Source organism: Sinohyriopsis cumingii, chromosome 5, assembly GCF_028554795.1.
Source record: "Sinohyriopsis cumingii isolate HCF-2022 chromosome 5, ASM2855479v2, whole genome shotgun sequence".
NCBI classification, from domain to species: Eukaryota; Metazoa; Mollusca; class Bivalvia; order Unionida; family Unionidae; genus Sinohyriopsis; species Sinohyriopsis cumingii.
The window spans coordinates 53,725,366-53,740,712 of NC_142965.1; the positions used below are offsets into that span (position 1 = coordinate 53,725,366).

A 15,347-nucleotide genomic window follows, 5' to 3' on the forward strand; every position below is an offset into this window, starting at 1 on the left:
CCCATTAATTGTTACTGTATGTTCCTGCTCTATCCCCCTGACCTTGACCTGCAAGTCCTTATACTCTCAATGTATGCCTGAAGTTTAGCAAATGAGAAAAGCTTTCAAAAATGTCACCACAATTGCAAGTGTTGTATATTGGACCTTTAAACCCCTCACAGGCACCCAAGAGTTTAGGTGCAAGAACTAGACCACTTTTACAAATGATTATCACAAGGGTAACCTATCTCATAACTTTCGTGAAGTTTTGCCCGACAATTCTGGAAGAGACATAGTCACAAGCTCGCTGAGAGATTGGCATTAAAAGGATATCACAATATGTACCACCTGCTAAAACATGGGGATAATAACATTTACCTAGTACAGTGGAATCCACACCGTCCCATGTTATCAAGACTTATATCAAGACACCTTAGAGTTAGAGACATTGTTACAGTATTATTAATATATACCTCGAGTTTAGTGTGAAGTTTCTGAATCTCCATCGCACTGTCCTGTATATCCAACGTGGACTTCTCTCTCTCTTTTTCTGCTTCCTTCTTGTGCCTGATGTGACTCTTCTTGAGTTTCTCGTAATCTGTTTTCACTTTCTGTACCTGTATAAGGATATGTAACAGTAGATTTAATTACACATTTGTTTTTAATACAAAAAAGGCTGATTAAGTAATTAATGCAGGTGTTCAACCTGTATAGCCATATATCATACCCAGACTGACACTATATAGGTGTTTTGGCTGACAGCCATGGATTGATCTCACAAATGCACTGTTTAGCTAGACATGTGTGGAAAGTGTACAAGAAAGTAATAATCCATACAAAACAACATTTGCGTTTTGTTTGAAGCCTGGGGAACGACATCATTTGATGTGATGTATAAATGTGTCCCAATCTAATAACACCAGCATATACCTAGACAATATCAAACTCCTTCTTTTCAGCAATTCTTAACAAAATACATAAAATTTATATACTGAATATATATTGACACGGGTTTTCCAAACCACCATCTTTGGTCTCCAGCCACTGAAAAAATATTTACGCTCTATGAGACATAAAAAGATAAATAAAAAATCAGAATAATTTTGATGTAGCCAATAATGTTTGACTTAAATTCAGTTAAATATCATCATGATCAATCATTAGCTTCATCTAAATGCTTGATGATCAACCAATAATCAATGTTCCAAATTCTAATTTTTATCCTAGGTGCACCAATGTACTTGTGGCATAAAAATGGGTACACATACACCCTATAAATTCTTACAGAAAGTAAATGACAGCTGCCACTCTGCCAAATTAATCTGAATTAAAAACTTTGAAAGTAGTCTGTCTTGTTTGAAGAAACTGCATTCAGTTCTTTTTTACTGTGTCGTCATTCTCACTAAGCTTTTACAATGCTGACATGTCTGTGCTTCTGATTTCTGAAACCTGAATTCCACCTTCAGATTTGCTTACAAACTTTGCACGGAACCTACTCTTTTTTCCACAGAGAGTTTAAACAAGTACAGCTAATATTTTTTGACTTAGAAGGTTTCACAAAAATCAATGATATCTTTAAAGTGAAACTGAGGGCTACTACTAACCATCAGCAGTCAGTTACACTAGGCTTCAACCTGATGACATATTGTCATAATAATAATAATGAGGACTTTGTATAGCGCCTAATCTTTAGAAGCTCTAAGCACTTTACAACATTAGACAACACCTATAACATAAAAAACATATATCATGATATCATTACAAAAAAAACAAACACCATGAAATTAGAAAACATGAAAAACATGCTGAAATATTTAAGGTAGGAAACATTATTAGGTCTTTAAGTTTGTTCTTGCAGTCTTAGACTAGTCTTCTATGTATTTGTTAACTCTAAAAAAGTGTTCTATGTCCCAGTCTGTAACATAATCTGATAACCAGCTAATAGTTCATTGTTTTGTAAATGATTATCATTTGCGTTAATAATTTGCAAGATTAAACTTGTGTAAAAATTAGACTTATTGCTTCCTTTAACTTTGAAGTCCACAATTTTCAATACTGTTCAAACTCTGTTAAGTTCTGCTATGTGCACACAGTGTACCTATCCTGAACTTTGTAGGTGTACAAAATTAAAATTGCGTGAAATTTGCTAATATGTACCCACGTATTCTGCACAGTGAAGAATTGGAAAGTAAATGAGAAAACAATATTTCCTGGACTTTTAAATCCCAGTTGCTCTGATTATATTTTGGCAATCTTTTTATAGCAGTAAGCACATACTATGCACTCAGAAAGATCCTGCCATGATAAAGTGGAACAGTTGTTGTTGTAGGGTTTAATGCCTTTTTCAGCACACAATAGGCTATAAATGGCAGCCAGTATTAATGGTGGAGGAAGAACCCAGGAAAATCATGGAAAGAACTACCGACCCACGAAAAGCTACTGGCAAGCTTTCTCACATACCCACATTGGCTGAATCAGAGACTCGAACTCATGCAGACAGAGGTGAGATGGCCATGATCTGCAACAGAGAGCGCTTTAGACCACTCGGCCACTCGGGGCCCCTAAAGTGGAACAGGATTTTGACTAAAATTAATCACAGGTGGTAAAAACAATGAATAAAATAGTTTGGTCACTATGCTGAAGGTGCAAACTGGTCATTTAAATCGATTCATTTGAATAGCACAAGTGATACATTTGCCTGGTTCTGTGCTACTGCATGCCTAATTAATACCAATACAATGTAATTATCAACAGTAGCAATTACTTCTGACACTTACAGACTGCATCTGTATTTATTTCGAGAGAGTTTCCTATACTTGCTGTTACAACTAAGACAATAGATTCTGATAAAGAGTTACAAAATTTCAATAATTCTACTGAACTAAATTTATAAACCTGGATACATTAAAAATGTACAGAAATTGTGATACATACATACATTTATTGGTGTGCATCAAAGACAATTTTAGTCCTTCAGCCTAAACTCTACTGCATCATTAGTGAATTGCCATGCAGTTTTTCTCCTAATTAAAATCTCCTTAATCATAATACTGTAATAGTATGTATAATCACCTATAAATCTGGTCCAAATGCAAAACTGCGTAATATGCAAGCAGATCAGGATCTACGCTGTTTGTTTTACTGATTACTTCTAACATACTGCAGAGACTCAGATCTGCAGATTATGTGATGGCAGATCTGGGTCTATACAGTTTGCAGTGAACTCTGACTAGTGTCAGTATACATGGTAAATCATTGGTATTTTACAAACAAGAATGGGGCCACGAGTGGCCGAGTGGTCTAAAGCGCTCTCTGTTACAGATCACTGCCATCTCACCTCTGTCTGCGTGGGTTCGAGTCTCAGAATAGGCCAATATGGGTATGTGAGAAAGCTTGCCAGTAGCTTCTCGTGAGTCGGTGGTTCTTTCCAGGATTTTCCTGGATTCTTCCTCCACCATTAATACTGGCCGCCATGTATAGCCTATCATGTGCTGAAAAATGGCATTAAACCCCACAACAACAACAAAAACAAACAAGTCTTATAAATATAATTATATTATCAAATATCATTATCAACTTACAATTATTACTTGTTATAATGCCATATTATATTTTTCTTCAGTTTAAATTTCAAACCATTCAAATAATCCCAGATGTATATCATTTATTATTTGTTTGACTTCTTCCACTTAAATTTGTACATCTTGTATTCTAAAAGTAATCTGTAATACTGTAAATGTTTTCTGCATGGGAAGACTTCTGTATAACCATAAACCTGTGATTCTAAATAGTTTTTATCAAAGGTTATTTGTGTAACTGATAATATCATAGTACACATGACCAAATCTAATATAAATCTGTTCACAAGCAAAGACCTTAGCGATAACAAGCTAAGCCACTTTGATGCAAGATCACATCATTAACATGCATGGATACTGCACACAAATAAACTCATCAGATATCGTTTAACAATATTAACCTAAATGGCCTAAATGTGAGATCAAAGTCTGTTAAGAAATGTGCCCAATCGGATGCAAGATCACCTCATTAATATGTATGGATGTAGCTCATAACTGAAGTTGTCCAAGGTCTCGATGATGTAACTTACATACCAAATCTGATCAAAATCTGATGAGAAATGTCAATTCTATTGTGTTCAAAATCAAATGCAAGAGTACCATATTAACAAGCATGGACGATGCTCATTATTGATCACATCAGAGATCTTGATGATTAAACTTACATACCAAGTCTGATCAAAATCTGATCATAAATGTATCCCCTAAATTGCCAACAAACAGATTTATTGATGAATCTTGATGACTGACACAGGGTCATACCAAAACCTCACAAGGCCTTTGACCAAGCCTAAAATTTCAACTTTTTTCACTTGTATGTTGCTTAAGCAACATTACATGTATATATCTTATGGTTGGAACTGCACTGATGCTTATGAATTTGATTAAGAACAAACATAACCTATGGCTGAGGTTCAACCCGCATAAGGTATGCATGGTCATGTGTCCTATATGCTATTTGCATCGTAAGATTTCATTTCTGTCATTTAAGGGATCATGGATGAAAAACTATAAAATGATAGTACACTGTATAATGAATCTTGATTAGTTCTGAAATTTATTTGAGAAAGTTTTGGTTATGGATCAACAGATGAATGAATTGTACAACTTTTCTTTTAATAATACAAACTACTGTACAATATGACCATTATTACATTATTAGTAGTAATATGTAGTTAACTGATCAAATGGAAATAAAAACAAGAACTGTCTGTATTTTCTAAGTTACTCAAATCCAAGGATAAGTGATAATTTCTTCAGGACCAGAGATTTTTCCAAAGTTTCTTGACCAAGACACCTTAATCAAAAATATATATGCCCAACCCTGGTTTATTATACATGACCACAGTTTATTATTCAATTAAACTGTGACAAAAGATTCGCACCTATCAATCCTACCCTAAGACTACGATTATTTTGGTTTGGATTATTTGGGTTTGGCATTTTACAGTACCACAATACAAGTAGGTTATTTTGTGCTACAGCAAACACAGTAAAAGGCCTTGCTCAAAGACACACCATGGTAGCTCAGATTGATCCTAAGGCAGAATTACACCATTTGTTCACAACTTCGGCATGCTAAACATTGTGTAATGTAACTGAGTGTACAACAATTTTCTTAAAAAACTTCCAAAAGAGGAACATGTGGTTTGGTAAGAAAAAGATTCATATGCTATTTAAGATGAGAAATAATACTTCAAAAAGAGAAAGCATTAATGTATGCATGTCACTGTCCTCAATAAAGATGAGAAACATCAATACAAAGTGCTTATTGACATTTTGGACTAAAACGTTATTTAGGGATTATTGCATATTCATTTAAGGACATGTTGGATTATATCAGTGATACAATAAGATTGTTGGCATGTCAGCACATTTAAGACTACTTGCACATCAGTACATTCCAGATTGGAATTTTTTTGGAATTCATTCAGAACACAAAGTTTTTGAGTCTGTGATAGAACTTTTAAGGACTATTTGGGATTTAAATCACAATACTGTAAATTCCTTATAAATGTTCACACTGTATTCTAGGGAAATAAATTATTTGTTGAATTGTACTAAACTTGTTGGTTTTCACTTTTTTCTGCTACTTAGTTTAAGATCATATAGTCATAACACATCCATATCTGACTGCAAAATACCATCCTTTATCCAATATTGAAAGGTCACTATGCAACAATGCTTTGGGTCAAATACTGATCAGCATTTGTTTGGAAATCAAGTTGTGTACAAGTTTGCCTACTTTAATTAGCATCAGCCACATTGGATGATAGAACAGCACATTAGCATAAATCTGAAAAACATTCAAGGTAAGACACATTTGATGACAGAACAGCATATTTGCATAAATCTGAAAAACATTCAAGGTAAGACACATTCTATCAAATCTGGTAAAATCCTGATAAGCAGTTGATTAGAAGTTATTAAAGATTTTTCTATATGTAGTAACAACAACCATTTTTGATGGCAGATTGGCTTAAAAAACTTAAAATCCCTTCATACTAGAATGGTTTCTGAAAAATTTGGTCATATTCTGTTGAGTGGTTTCTGAGAATAAGTTGCTTCAAGATTTTGACATTTTCAGCTACAATGGTCAGATCTGATGGAGAACAGACACCATTTGTTCAATTTAAAAATCCTTAATATCAAATGTCAATCAGACCCAATTCTGCTGAGCATTTTCTGAGAAATTTAAAGGGGTTTTTTTTCTTGTTTTGTTAATGGTGTCTATGGCAGATTGGCATCATTTGTGTAAATCTGAAAGCTGTTTAAGCCAGGATACTTTCTGGAAGTTTGGTCAAATTCTGTGGAGCAGTTTTTCTACAGAAGTTGCTTCAATGCTTTTATATTTTTAGCAATGATGCCATGTCTAACGGTTAATCTGCATCATTTGTAAAAAAAACTGAAAGCCCTCTATGTCAAGACAAACTAAGTCAAATTTAGTCAAATTATGGTCAGTAGTTATCAAGAAGTGAATTAAAAGGTTTCATCTGTATTTTAGCAAAGGTGGTCATATTTCATGGTGGACCAAAATCATTTGTAAAAATCTGAAAGATTTTCATGCTAAGATGCTTCTTTCAAATTTGATCAAAGTCTATACAGTGGTTTTGGAGAGAGAAAAACGCTGTTTGAAGGTGGATTTTAAGAAGCTGCAAATAGCAACTATTGATCGAAGACTGACTGGTTGTTCAAATTTTAGTGTTTTTGTAACTGTGGTCATACTTGTGAGCACACAGTCATTCTTTCAGACCCCTATGCTTTTTGTCAAATTTGATAAAATTCTGAATAGCATTTTCTGACAAGATGTTGTTAACAGAATTTCTATTTTTAGTAACTTTACCTATTATATAATATTCTTGACAATTATAAAAAAAATGGTCCAAACAAGAGCTGTCTTTTACTGACAACAACTTTAACACCAGTGAAACAACAGCTTGAACTAACACCAATGAAATAATAGCTTGAACATCAATGAAACAATAGCTTGTACTAACACCAATGAAACAACAGCTTGTACTAACACCAATGAAACAACAGCTTGAACTAACACCAACAAAATCTCTTTAGGTGAAGACTACAGCCTTCTACAGTTCCTGTACTACAATACAATTAAACAACTGCTACATACTTTTTACAAGACATGCAAAAATAATAACTATCAATTTTTTTGTTGAACGTAGCACTGACTGGACTTCTCAAACATGAAATATACTGTAACTGACTTGGTGGCTTTAGCATGACTCAATAGTTCCTGACTTTGTACACAAAATTTCTGACTACTGCAACGATTCCACCAGCCTTCTAATGTAGGTCTTAGCTTGCATAACAATTCTTTTTTTTCTCTCAAAAGGTGGGGCCTGGTGTCGGCCAACAACCAATCATGTACACAGTTTGTGTGTAATATTTCAACACAATGGGAGCGCTCTACTGTCATGGCCACAGAATGTAATGCTGCAATGCTTTATTCAGATCAAATGTATTTGCTCTGTTCAATCAATAGTAACTAACCTCTGATCTCAGCTGAGCCACTTGTGTCTCGTACTTAGAAATCAACTCCCTCTGTTTGGTTTCCATGCCCTCCATCTGGTGTTTCAAATGTCCTATCTGGATGAGAGAAAAAAGGAGCCTTGAAAGTTTTTTAAATAGTGTGTGTTTGTGTTTATTTCAAAATCTATAGCAAAGGACACTATCTTTCCAAATACAACAGATCTTCAGGGGATTAAGTTTGTTGATGAAATTTTGTACAGAAAACAAACATGACAAAGTATGGTGCATTAAGTCAGAGAAACATGCCATGCAATTCTGAGGTCAAAAGAACCCTTTATCATGAAGAATGACAAAAAGACAAACAAAAAAAACAAACAAAAAAACACAAGAGGCTAAAAGTGGGCTTGATACCACTCACCTGGTCTGCATAATTTAACAGTTGGCCATTTCATTTAACAGGTTTACCAGTATTTAGTAATATAAGAACACATCCTATGTATCTCCCAAACCTTACAGCTTAATAATTGCAACTATTTAAATTGACTCTGAAATAATTCATTCGGATGAAAATGTCACTAGCTCTCCCTTCTGGACAAGCAGTGAACTACGGAAGTCTGGCACTGCTGGTTGGTCTGCCTGGCAAATGATCAGCCTGGAAGCTGGCGGTATAGAAGACAGTCTGGCTATCACAGGTACTGGCTGCTCCAAGGGCCTGGCTGGACAAGACAAATTTCTCACTGAAATCTCCATCACAGAGAGTGCATGTCACTGATGCTATGGTTAGATAGAACTGTCACTAAGATCCCCATAAATCATAGTGGGCTGGACCAATTTAACAAAAAGGTCCTCATGTTGGAATGGCTGGATAACTAGTGACAGTGTGATTTTATTATGCACTAGATCCAATGGATCCAGTACATACCCTATGTGTCCAGAAGTATAGGCCCTAAGACCATCGAACATGTGAGAGGACACTACCCCAATGAATTGTAGTTGGTTGGACCATCTTCCCAAAAGGTCGCCTGTGCTGTACGGTCAGTTACAGCTGTACGGCCGGTAAGTGTGCTGTGGTGTAAGGAGATGATTCCAATTGACCCGACACGAAAATCATGCACTCTGACTCAAAGGTCTGTAAGCCATACTTGGATGGGGGGGGGTCTATGCCCATTGGGCTACCAATAAGTCGCAAACAACGAACCATAGATTGTCTTCCTTGACTTACAATATCTTTCCTTCCCTTCAATGCAGAATAGACTGTGGCTTTGCACATGCATTTCATACATTCAGCAAACATTTCTCCTGAAACAACACAAGAGAAGAAAGCAAAGATCAGCAAATCAGTATGTGACTAACTAGTTAATATGGTAGCCCAGACTTCCTCTGTGCAACAGATGCTGCATATCACAGATGGTGAATACTTAGTATAAAGAAAACAGGAGTCATGGTCGACTTCCATGTTCTGAAGCTGCAGGGATCATCCTGGGCTTCGCCAATGTTGCAAACTGCGATTTGTTTTTCCTTATTGGCAACAAAATATATCATCTGGTGATTTTTTGGGCGACAACCTTTCTGGCTGTTAAATTTGTACATACAGTCATGGATTTTGGGGAGGATACATTCAAAAGGACCACAAAAGGAACTCACATACTTGGATACAGAATGCACTGTCATCTACCTGTTACATAAACAAATCCTTTGTTCATATTGACAAGCCCATCTTTACAGTGCATTGTTACATCATAATCCGCTTATGGTGACATCTAGCCTGAGTACTGTATGCTGTGATACACTCGGTCATGCTACCAGACTATACCCTTAATCGACCGATTTCTGAAGATGCGAACAGAAAAAGCTACAATTAATTGAATGACAGCTAATCAATGCAATGTCTCATCCTAAGAGTAATTTAACAAAATTAACAGCATTAGGGTTTAGTGCAAATTCATCAGATAACACAGTCATTGAACCTGAGGTTATACCTGACAGCCCAACATCACATTCATGTAGTGATGGTAGCAATGCTTCAAGTGCAACACCACATCATGATGAACGGGTCAAAAGTTCCAGAAAATTTCTTGACAGCTGTAAACTTTGGCATCTGTGGCTACAATATGATACAAAGTTAAAGCGGATGTTCTGTGACACATGTATCAAGACACAAGTCGTCAAATCATTTATAACTGGCTGTGATATTTTGAAGAAGGAGTGTGCCACCAAACATGAATCCAGGCGAGGTAATTTTGCTCACTGATCTTTTACTTTTGCCATCAATCCCGTGTTACAACTCCAGAGACTTAAACTACACAACAAGAAATAGCAAAACAAACAAGTTTTGCATAATTGAAAATAATTCATTTCTCAAAATGCAGGAGTGAAAGAATTAAATTAACTTACAGCATGGTGAATGAATTCCTATTTCCTAAAAGTCCATTCAATTCCAATAGTTCCAAGAAATCCAAATAAGTTCCAATGAAAAATGCCCCTTCTGTGTTGAAGTTTCAAATGTACAGAAAGACTTCCAAAGAATTCAAAGAATAGTCGTTTAATAAATTTAGCTAATACCATACATTTATTCCAGCATGTCATCTTCAAAAACCAAGCTGGGAGATTGAATCCCAGATTGGGACCTACCATCTGGAAGTTTTTAGCGGCATATTTAAGCAGCGTTTTCACTAAATATTCACCGATTTTTCAGGTCCAACACACATGAAATTCTCACAGTTTCTCCCTGTGGAGTGCGTTATCCCCCCCACCCACCCAAAGTGCCCCCATTTCATATTCTGGTCAGCTATGCCCAAACTGCACAACAGCTAAAGGTTAGACTCAAGCCTCTTCTACATACTTCAAAGAAGCCGCCTATTCTACATTGAGTGAAAGCACTAGCAACTGATTGACAAATAAACAATGCCCTTTTTTGTTATAACAATGCCTAAAATTGGTGTAAATTTATGTTAACAGTTCAAATGTGGTCTCAAGCTATCATACATGTGATAACTATTTACCACATTTTATATCTCACCTTACTTCCTTATTGTTAACTCATATATGTATATAACACTGCTTTACTAAAAAATATATTTATTCCAAATGAGTTTTGGGGGGCACATATGCTCTGTGGTATGTTTTGTCATTCCTTCTTTTAATTTAATGATGGTAATTAATGCTTATATATACGGTACAGTAATGCCAGGTGTTGACTCGTATAAATTTCATTGGTGGGAATGGCGATCCTAGTTCACTTGTCTAGAAAAAATATACAGCATTCAGTGATCATTCTTGGGATTTAGAAAGCAATTCACTACAAGCAAAGCATGTAAAGCACGGCAAAAATAAATTTCTGAACTCCTGGTTGACAGAGATGTACTTCATGAAGCTAGCCATAAAAGTAGGGGGTGGGGGTGAGGGCATTTAATTCCTGAATGCAAGAATGTGATTGTTGCATTGTACATCACTTATCTTACATTGCAACGTACGATCATGGGGTCTTAGTATTAAAATGTCATTAACTAAAGTTCCTTACAAAACTATTGTTTGGAAAATAATACACATAATATAGATTTGCTTAATAACTGATGTTACTATTTATTTTTAAAACAAGAGAGAGAGAGAGACTGTAGATGTCAGGAAAGTAGATATTTTAGATTTGATAATGCATTTCTTTCAGGTGTCAACAGTCATACCTATGCACAAACTGTGATGCGGGATGCAAAGTCCATGGAGTAGTGCAAAACAGTGATGCAATGATTTATTTTGTAATATTATGACTGTATTGCTTGTTGTCAATAAAGTAATAACTATCCCATCTTTTTCAATTTTCATTGCCTATTACATTAATAGTCTTGGAAAAATATTCACTACTCGTTCTAGCAACATTTCTTGAAAATTGGCGACAAAATATTGAGCCAGAGCCATCCCTGAGTTGTATAAATAGCATCTAGATGACATTCTGCTGAAAGGTCACAAGAGAAAGCAAAGCATAACTTGTTAATTCATCAAATTACTAACTCACTAATATAAATATATTCCCCATTACTAATGAAGGAACTGAAAAAGTCAGTGTCAAATTCTGAAGTTAAAGACTATGCTTTGAATGTAAGCATTTCAAGTATTATGCTGACCATTCTACTGAAACTAGGCTGGAAGGGAAAAACAAAGCATAAATTAGCATAGTAACATGTTAAAAGTTTGCTAAAATCTAACTCATAATGACCTTGCTGAGGTCAACAATAGCATGGTGTGATGTTGTCTAAAAGGACAAAGATTCTAAAGGTGACAAAATCAATCGAATTTGGCAGAAGTTATAAAAAGAATGTATACAACCTGCAGCAGAATGACTAATCCATACAATCAATCCAAAAGGAATGTTGGATGAGTCAATCTGAACATAAAAAAAGCTTGATTTGTCAGAGGATAAACTGGATGATGTTATCCAGTATAGCAGAGAAGCTAAAAATTGGTGACACCTGGTGCTGACAAGGTGAGGCAATGGGCTAGAGTTATTGCCCTTTGTCCATTGAAATAGACAGAAAAGGTTGATTTTGTCTTTTAGTAGGTAGTAGGGCTGGATTCACAAGGTAGCAGGGTAATCTTACTAATGTAATGTGATTGGGTAACATATTCGAAGGAGAAAATATGTATTTATTCCTCTGAAACAATTAGTACCAACCATTATCACTAATGCCTGACACAATTAGTATAAACCATTAGCACTGATGCCTGACAAATAGTATCAACCATTAGCACTGATGTCTGACACAATTAGTATCAACCCTTGGCAATGACGCCTGACAGTTAGTACCAACTTTTAGCACTGATGCCTAACAATCTGAATGTGACTGATGGATTTGACAACTGACTCTTAACATTGAACTGTAAGAGGGAACCCTGATAGTCACTTGCTTATAACAGAAGTCATCCAAGATCTTAAAAGTTAAGGTTACATACAAAGCTTTAATTAAATGGTCAAAATGTCAAGACTGTCATGCAAATTTAAATTATAACTGATAATTTTGTTTATAAAGCCATGGCTTCACTCACAGTTATTGAATTTGGAAGTATTTGAGGAGAAAAACATACTGGGGTATTATTTTTTCTATTAAAAGCTACAACTACTAAATACACCTTTCAAATTTCAAAGTACACCACTCCCTTGATAAATAGCACCCTGATAACTCACAAACCCGCTTAAAACACGGGGTCAGTCATGGATCCCATTTTTTGAACTAGAAATTATCAAACAAGTGACCCCTATTGATTGAAAATGAAGTAAATCGTGATAAAAATTGGTAACTGAAACCTTGATATATCGCTCATTCTATCGTCAAAAACGGTTGATATGACCTGGAAATATGGGTCAACATTATGAAACTATCAACTTCTACTAAGAAGTCATGTATTTTGTTAAATTTCTTTCCAAACAACATTTTTGGCATTGCATAAAGAACAGTATGCAAATAAATTTTGATCAATGAAAATGTCACTAATGCCTACTTGAGGCAGCAATTTTATAAATAAATACCAAATAAATTGATTGGTTTTTTTAATCAATTGAGTATTACTTTTATCTTTTAGCTTGGTTTAAGTGTAATAATTGTAAATGAAATGTGCCCAGTTTTATTCAAACATGAAATATGCCAATCTACCGCAACAGCTTATGTCCGCAAGCGTTTCCGTGAGAACCTAAATAAGTGCCAACCTTGTTCTGATACCTGATTGTGCAAGTATTTGTTGCATTGCTGCAATGAATTAAAAGCTGACCTTCTTGTATTTCTGTGTTAATTGCATCTTTTGTATCAAATAATGTGGGTGGAATACATGAAAAGTTAAAATTCATGGAAATTCAACCTGCATAAGAGCTAGCATGCCCCGTTAGTGTCAGGTCAACTCATTTCAAGTGATCAAACACTTATAATTCTTTTGTGTATGCAATATAATTACACTACCTTAAATTAGAATACTCATTCACAAATGTATCAAAGATAGAAAGACAATCAAGCAAAATGAATACCTGATGAAACAAAATTCTGGTTCACGTGTTTTATTAATGAATAGCTGGTTTCTGACTTTGCAGTGAACTTGTAATTCCTAAATTGGCACTCGGACATTTGCCCACTGTTGAGAAGTTTCACTATTAATTGTAAGGAAATCATGGCATAAATATTGAGCTAATAAAAAAAAGAGTTTCGATGGTGACTGCTGTTTCACGAACTAAATGTCCCGTTTTATTTTTTAATTAAAGGAATCTTGTTTGAATATGAATCAGTAAAAAGTCTGGTTCCCTGATTAATATGATCCTTTTATACAATAGCAAAGAGCAAAGCAAGGAACATATGGAATAGGGAACCAGACTACTCAACAACAGCATAAAGCAGTGATGTAATACACAATGTTTACACGTACATGTGAAGGATTGCTGAAACCAATTGGAATAATGTTAGCAATCTCCCAGCGGTTCGGCATCTTGAAAATAAATGTCATTTTTTTATTTTAACATAAAAATGAATAATTTCAAAAGATAAAGTGCTTTACTTACAATTATTCCCAACATGATTTTAAAACGAATATTCAGCCAATAAACAGACCCCTCCCTGTGTTGTTCTCAATTTCCATTTCATGTTGTTATGGAGGTCCCTCAATAACTCGTGCCCTCGCTTAAAGTGCGATCTATGTTTTTGGACCCCATTGTGTGTGAGTTATCAAGGGACAAGTGTATAAAATAATGCACAATAAAAGTGATAACATATCAATGACAGATGCTTCAGGCAATTTATCATGGCAATACTAACAAATGTCAAACTCTATTTGACTAAACATATCATCATTGCTTCTAAATACTTGAGAATTTCAAATCTGACAAACTTTACAAAATAATTCTCTGCAAATAAATTTATAAAAATATACAGTGCATATGTACTTACAGCAGCAAAATCATTTTTAGGAAGAAAAAAATCAATTGTGTGTATTTGTCCCTCTCTCTGCACACACACACACACACACACACACACACACACACACACACACACACACACACACACACACACATATATATATATATATATATATATATATATATATATATATATAAAACTGGCAATGGCATAACAACAAAACCTTTTCCCCATGTTTTAGACTAATCAAGCTTTTCAATAGGGAAGAATTAATCTACCCACAAAGAAAAGGATCCGTCACACTCTACTATCTGAAAAGAATTTCCAGGAACTTAAGATCATTTTTTCCTTTTAACTGCAAAGTGATGAAACCATCTGCCATATTCTTCATTGAAACAAGATTTTAAAATATCAGCTGTGACAGATATATTGGATGTCAATTTGATACCATTTTCATTCAGGACCAGCAAACTATCATAAGACATTTTCAAGTGTAAATCCAACTTTGATACGACTTTCCATTCTTGAGGAGTAACAATAAAAAGATTCTCAAGATGGGTGGCCATACTGGACATCAGTACCATTTACATTTAGGACCAACTAGATATCATAAGAAGTATTCAGGGAAAACCCCAAGCCGATAAGACCATCTATCAAGAAAAAATACTGATAACTAGATTTTCAAGATGACCACTATTCAGCCATAACTAATATAAGAATGGCCATTTTTCATTTAGAACTAACCAGAAGTCTTCTGATCAAAACCCCATGTCAATATGACTTTCCATTCACGATGAGTAGTTCTAGCAAGATTTTTAACATGGGTATTATAGCAACTATACTCGTTTTCCATGCAGGTCCATTTTTAATTAAAACCAACTAAACCATGGGACAAATGTGTATGCAAAGTTTC

At 35.0% G+C, this 15,347-nt stretch overlaps 1 protein-coding gene across 6 annotated transcripts in view; it reads right to left on the reverse strand.

Annotated features, from left to right (window-relative positions):
- LOC149799184 (uncharacterized) overlaps positions 1–15,347 on the reverse strand; it is a 124,245-nt gene that overhangs the window by 98,953 nt on the left and 9,945 nt on the right. For all 6 annotated transcript variants that reach the window (XM_089958424.1, XM_089958423.1, XM_089958422.1 and 3 more), the window contains exons 4-5: positions 7,569–7,664; positions 453–596 (exon numbers count right to left, since the gene is read on the reverse strand). In XM_089958424.1, the coding sequence (XP_089814550.1) occupies positions 453–596; positions 7,569–7,664 (240 nt within the window). The remainder of the gene's footprint in view (positions 1–452; positions 597–7,568; positions 7,665–15,347) is intronic.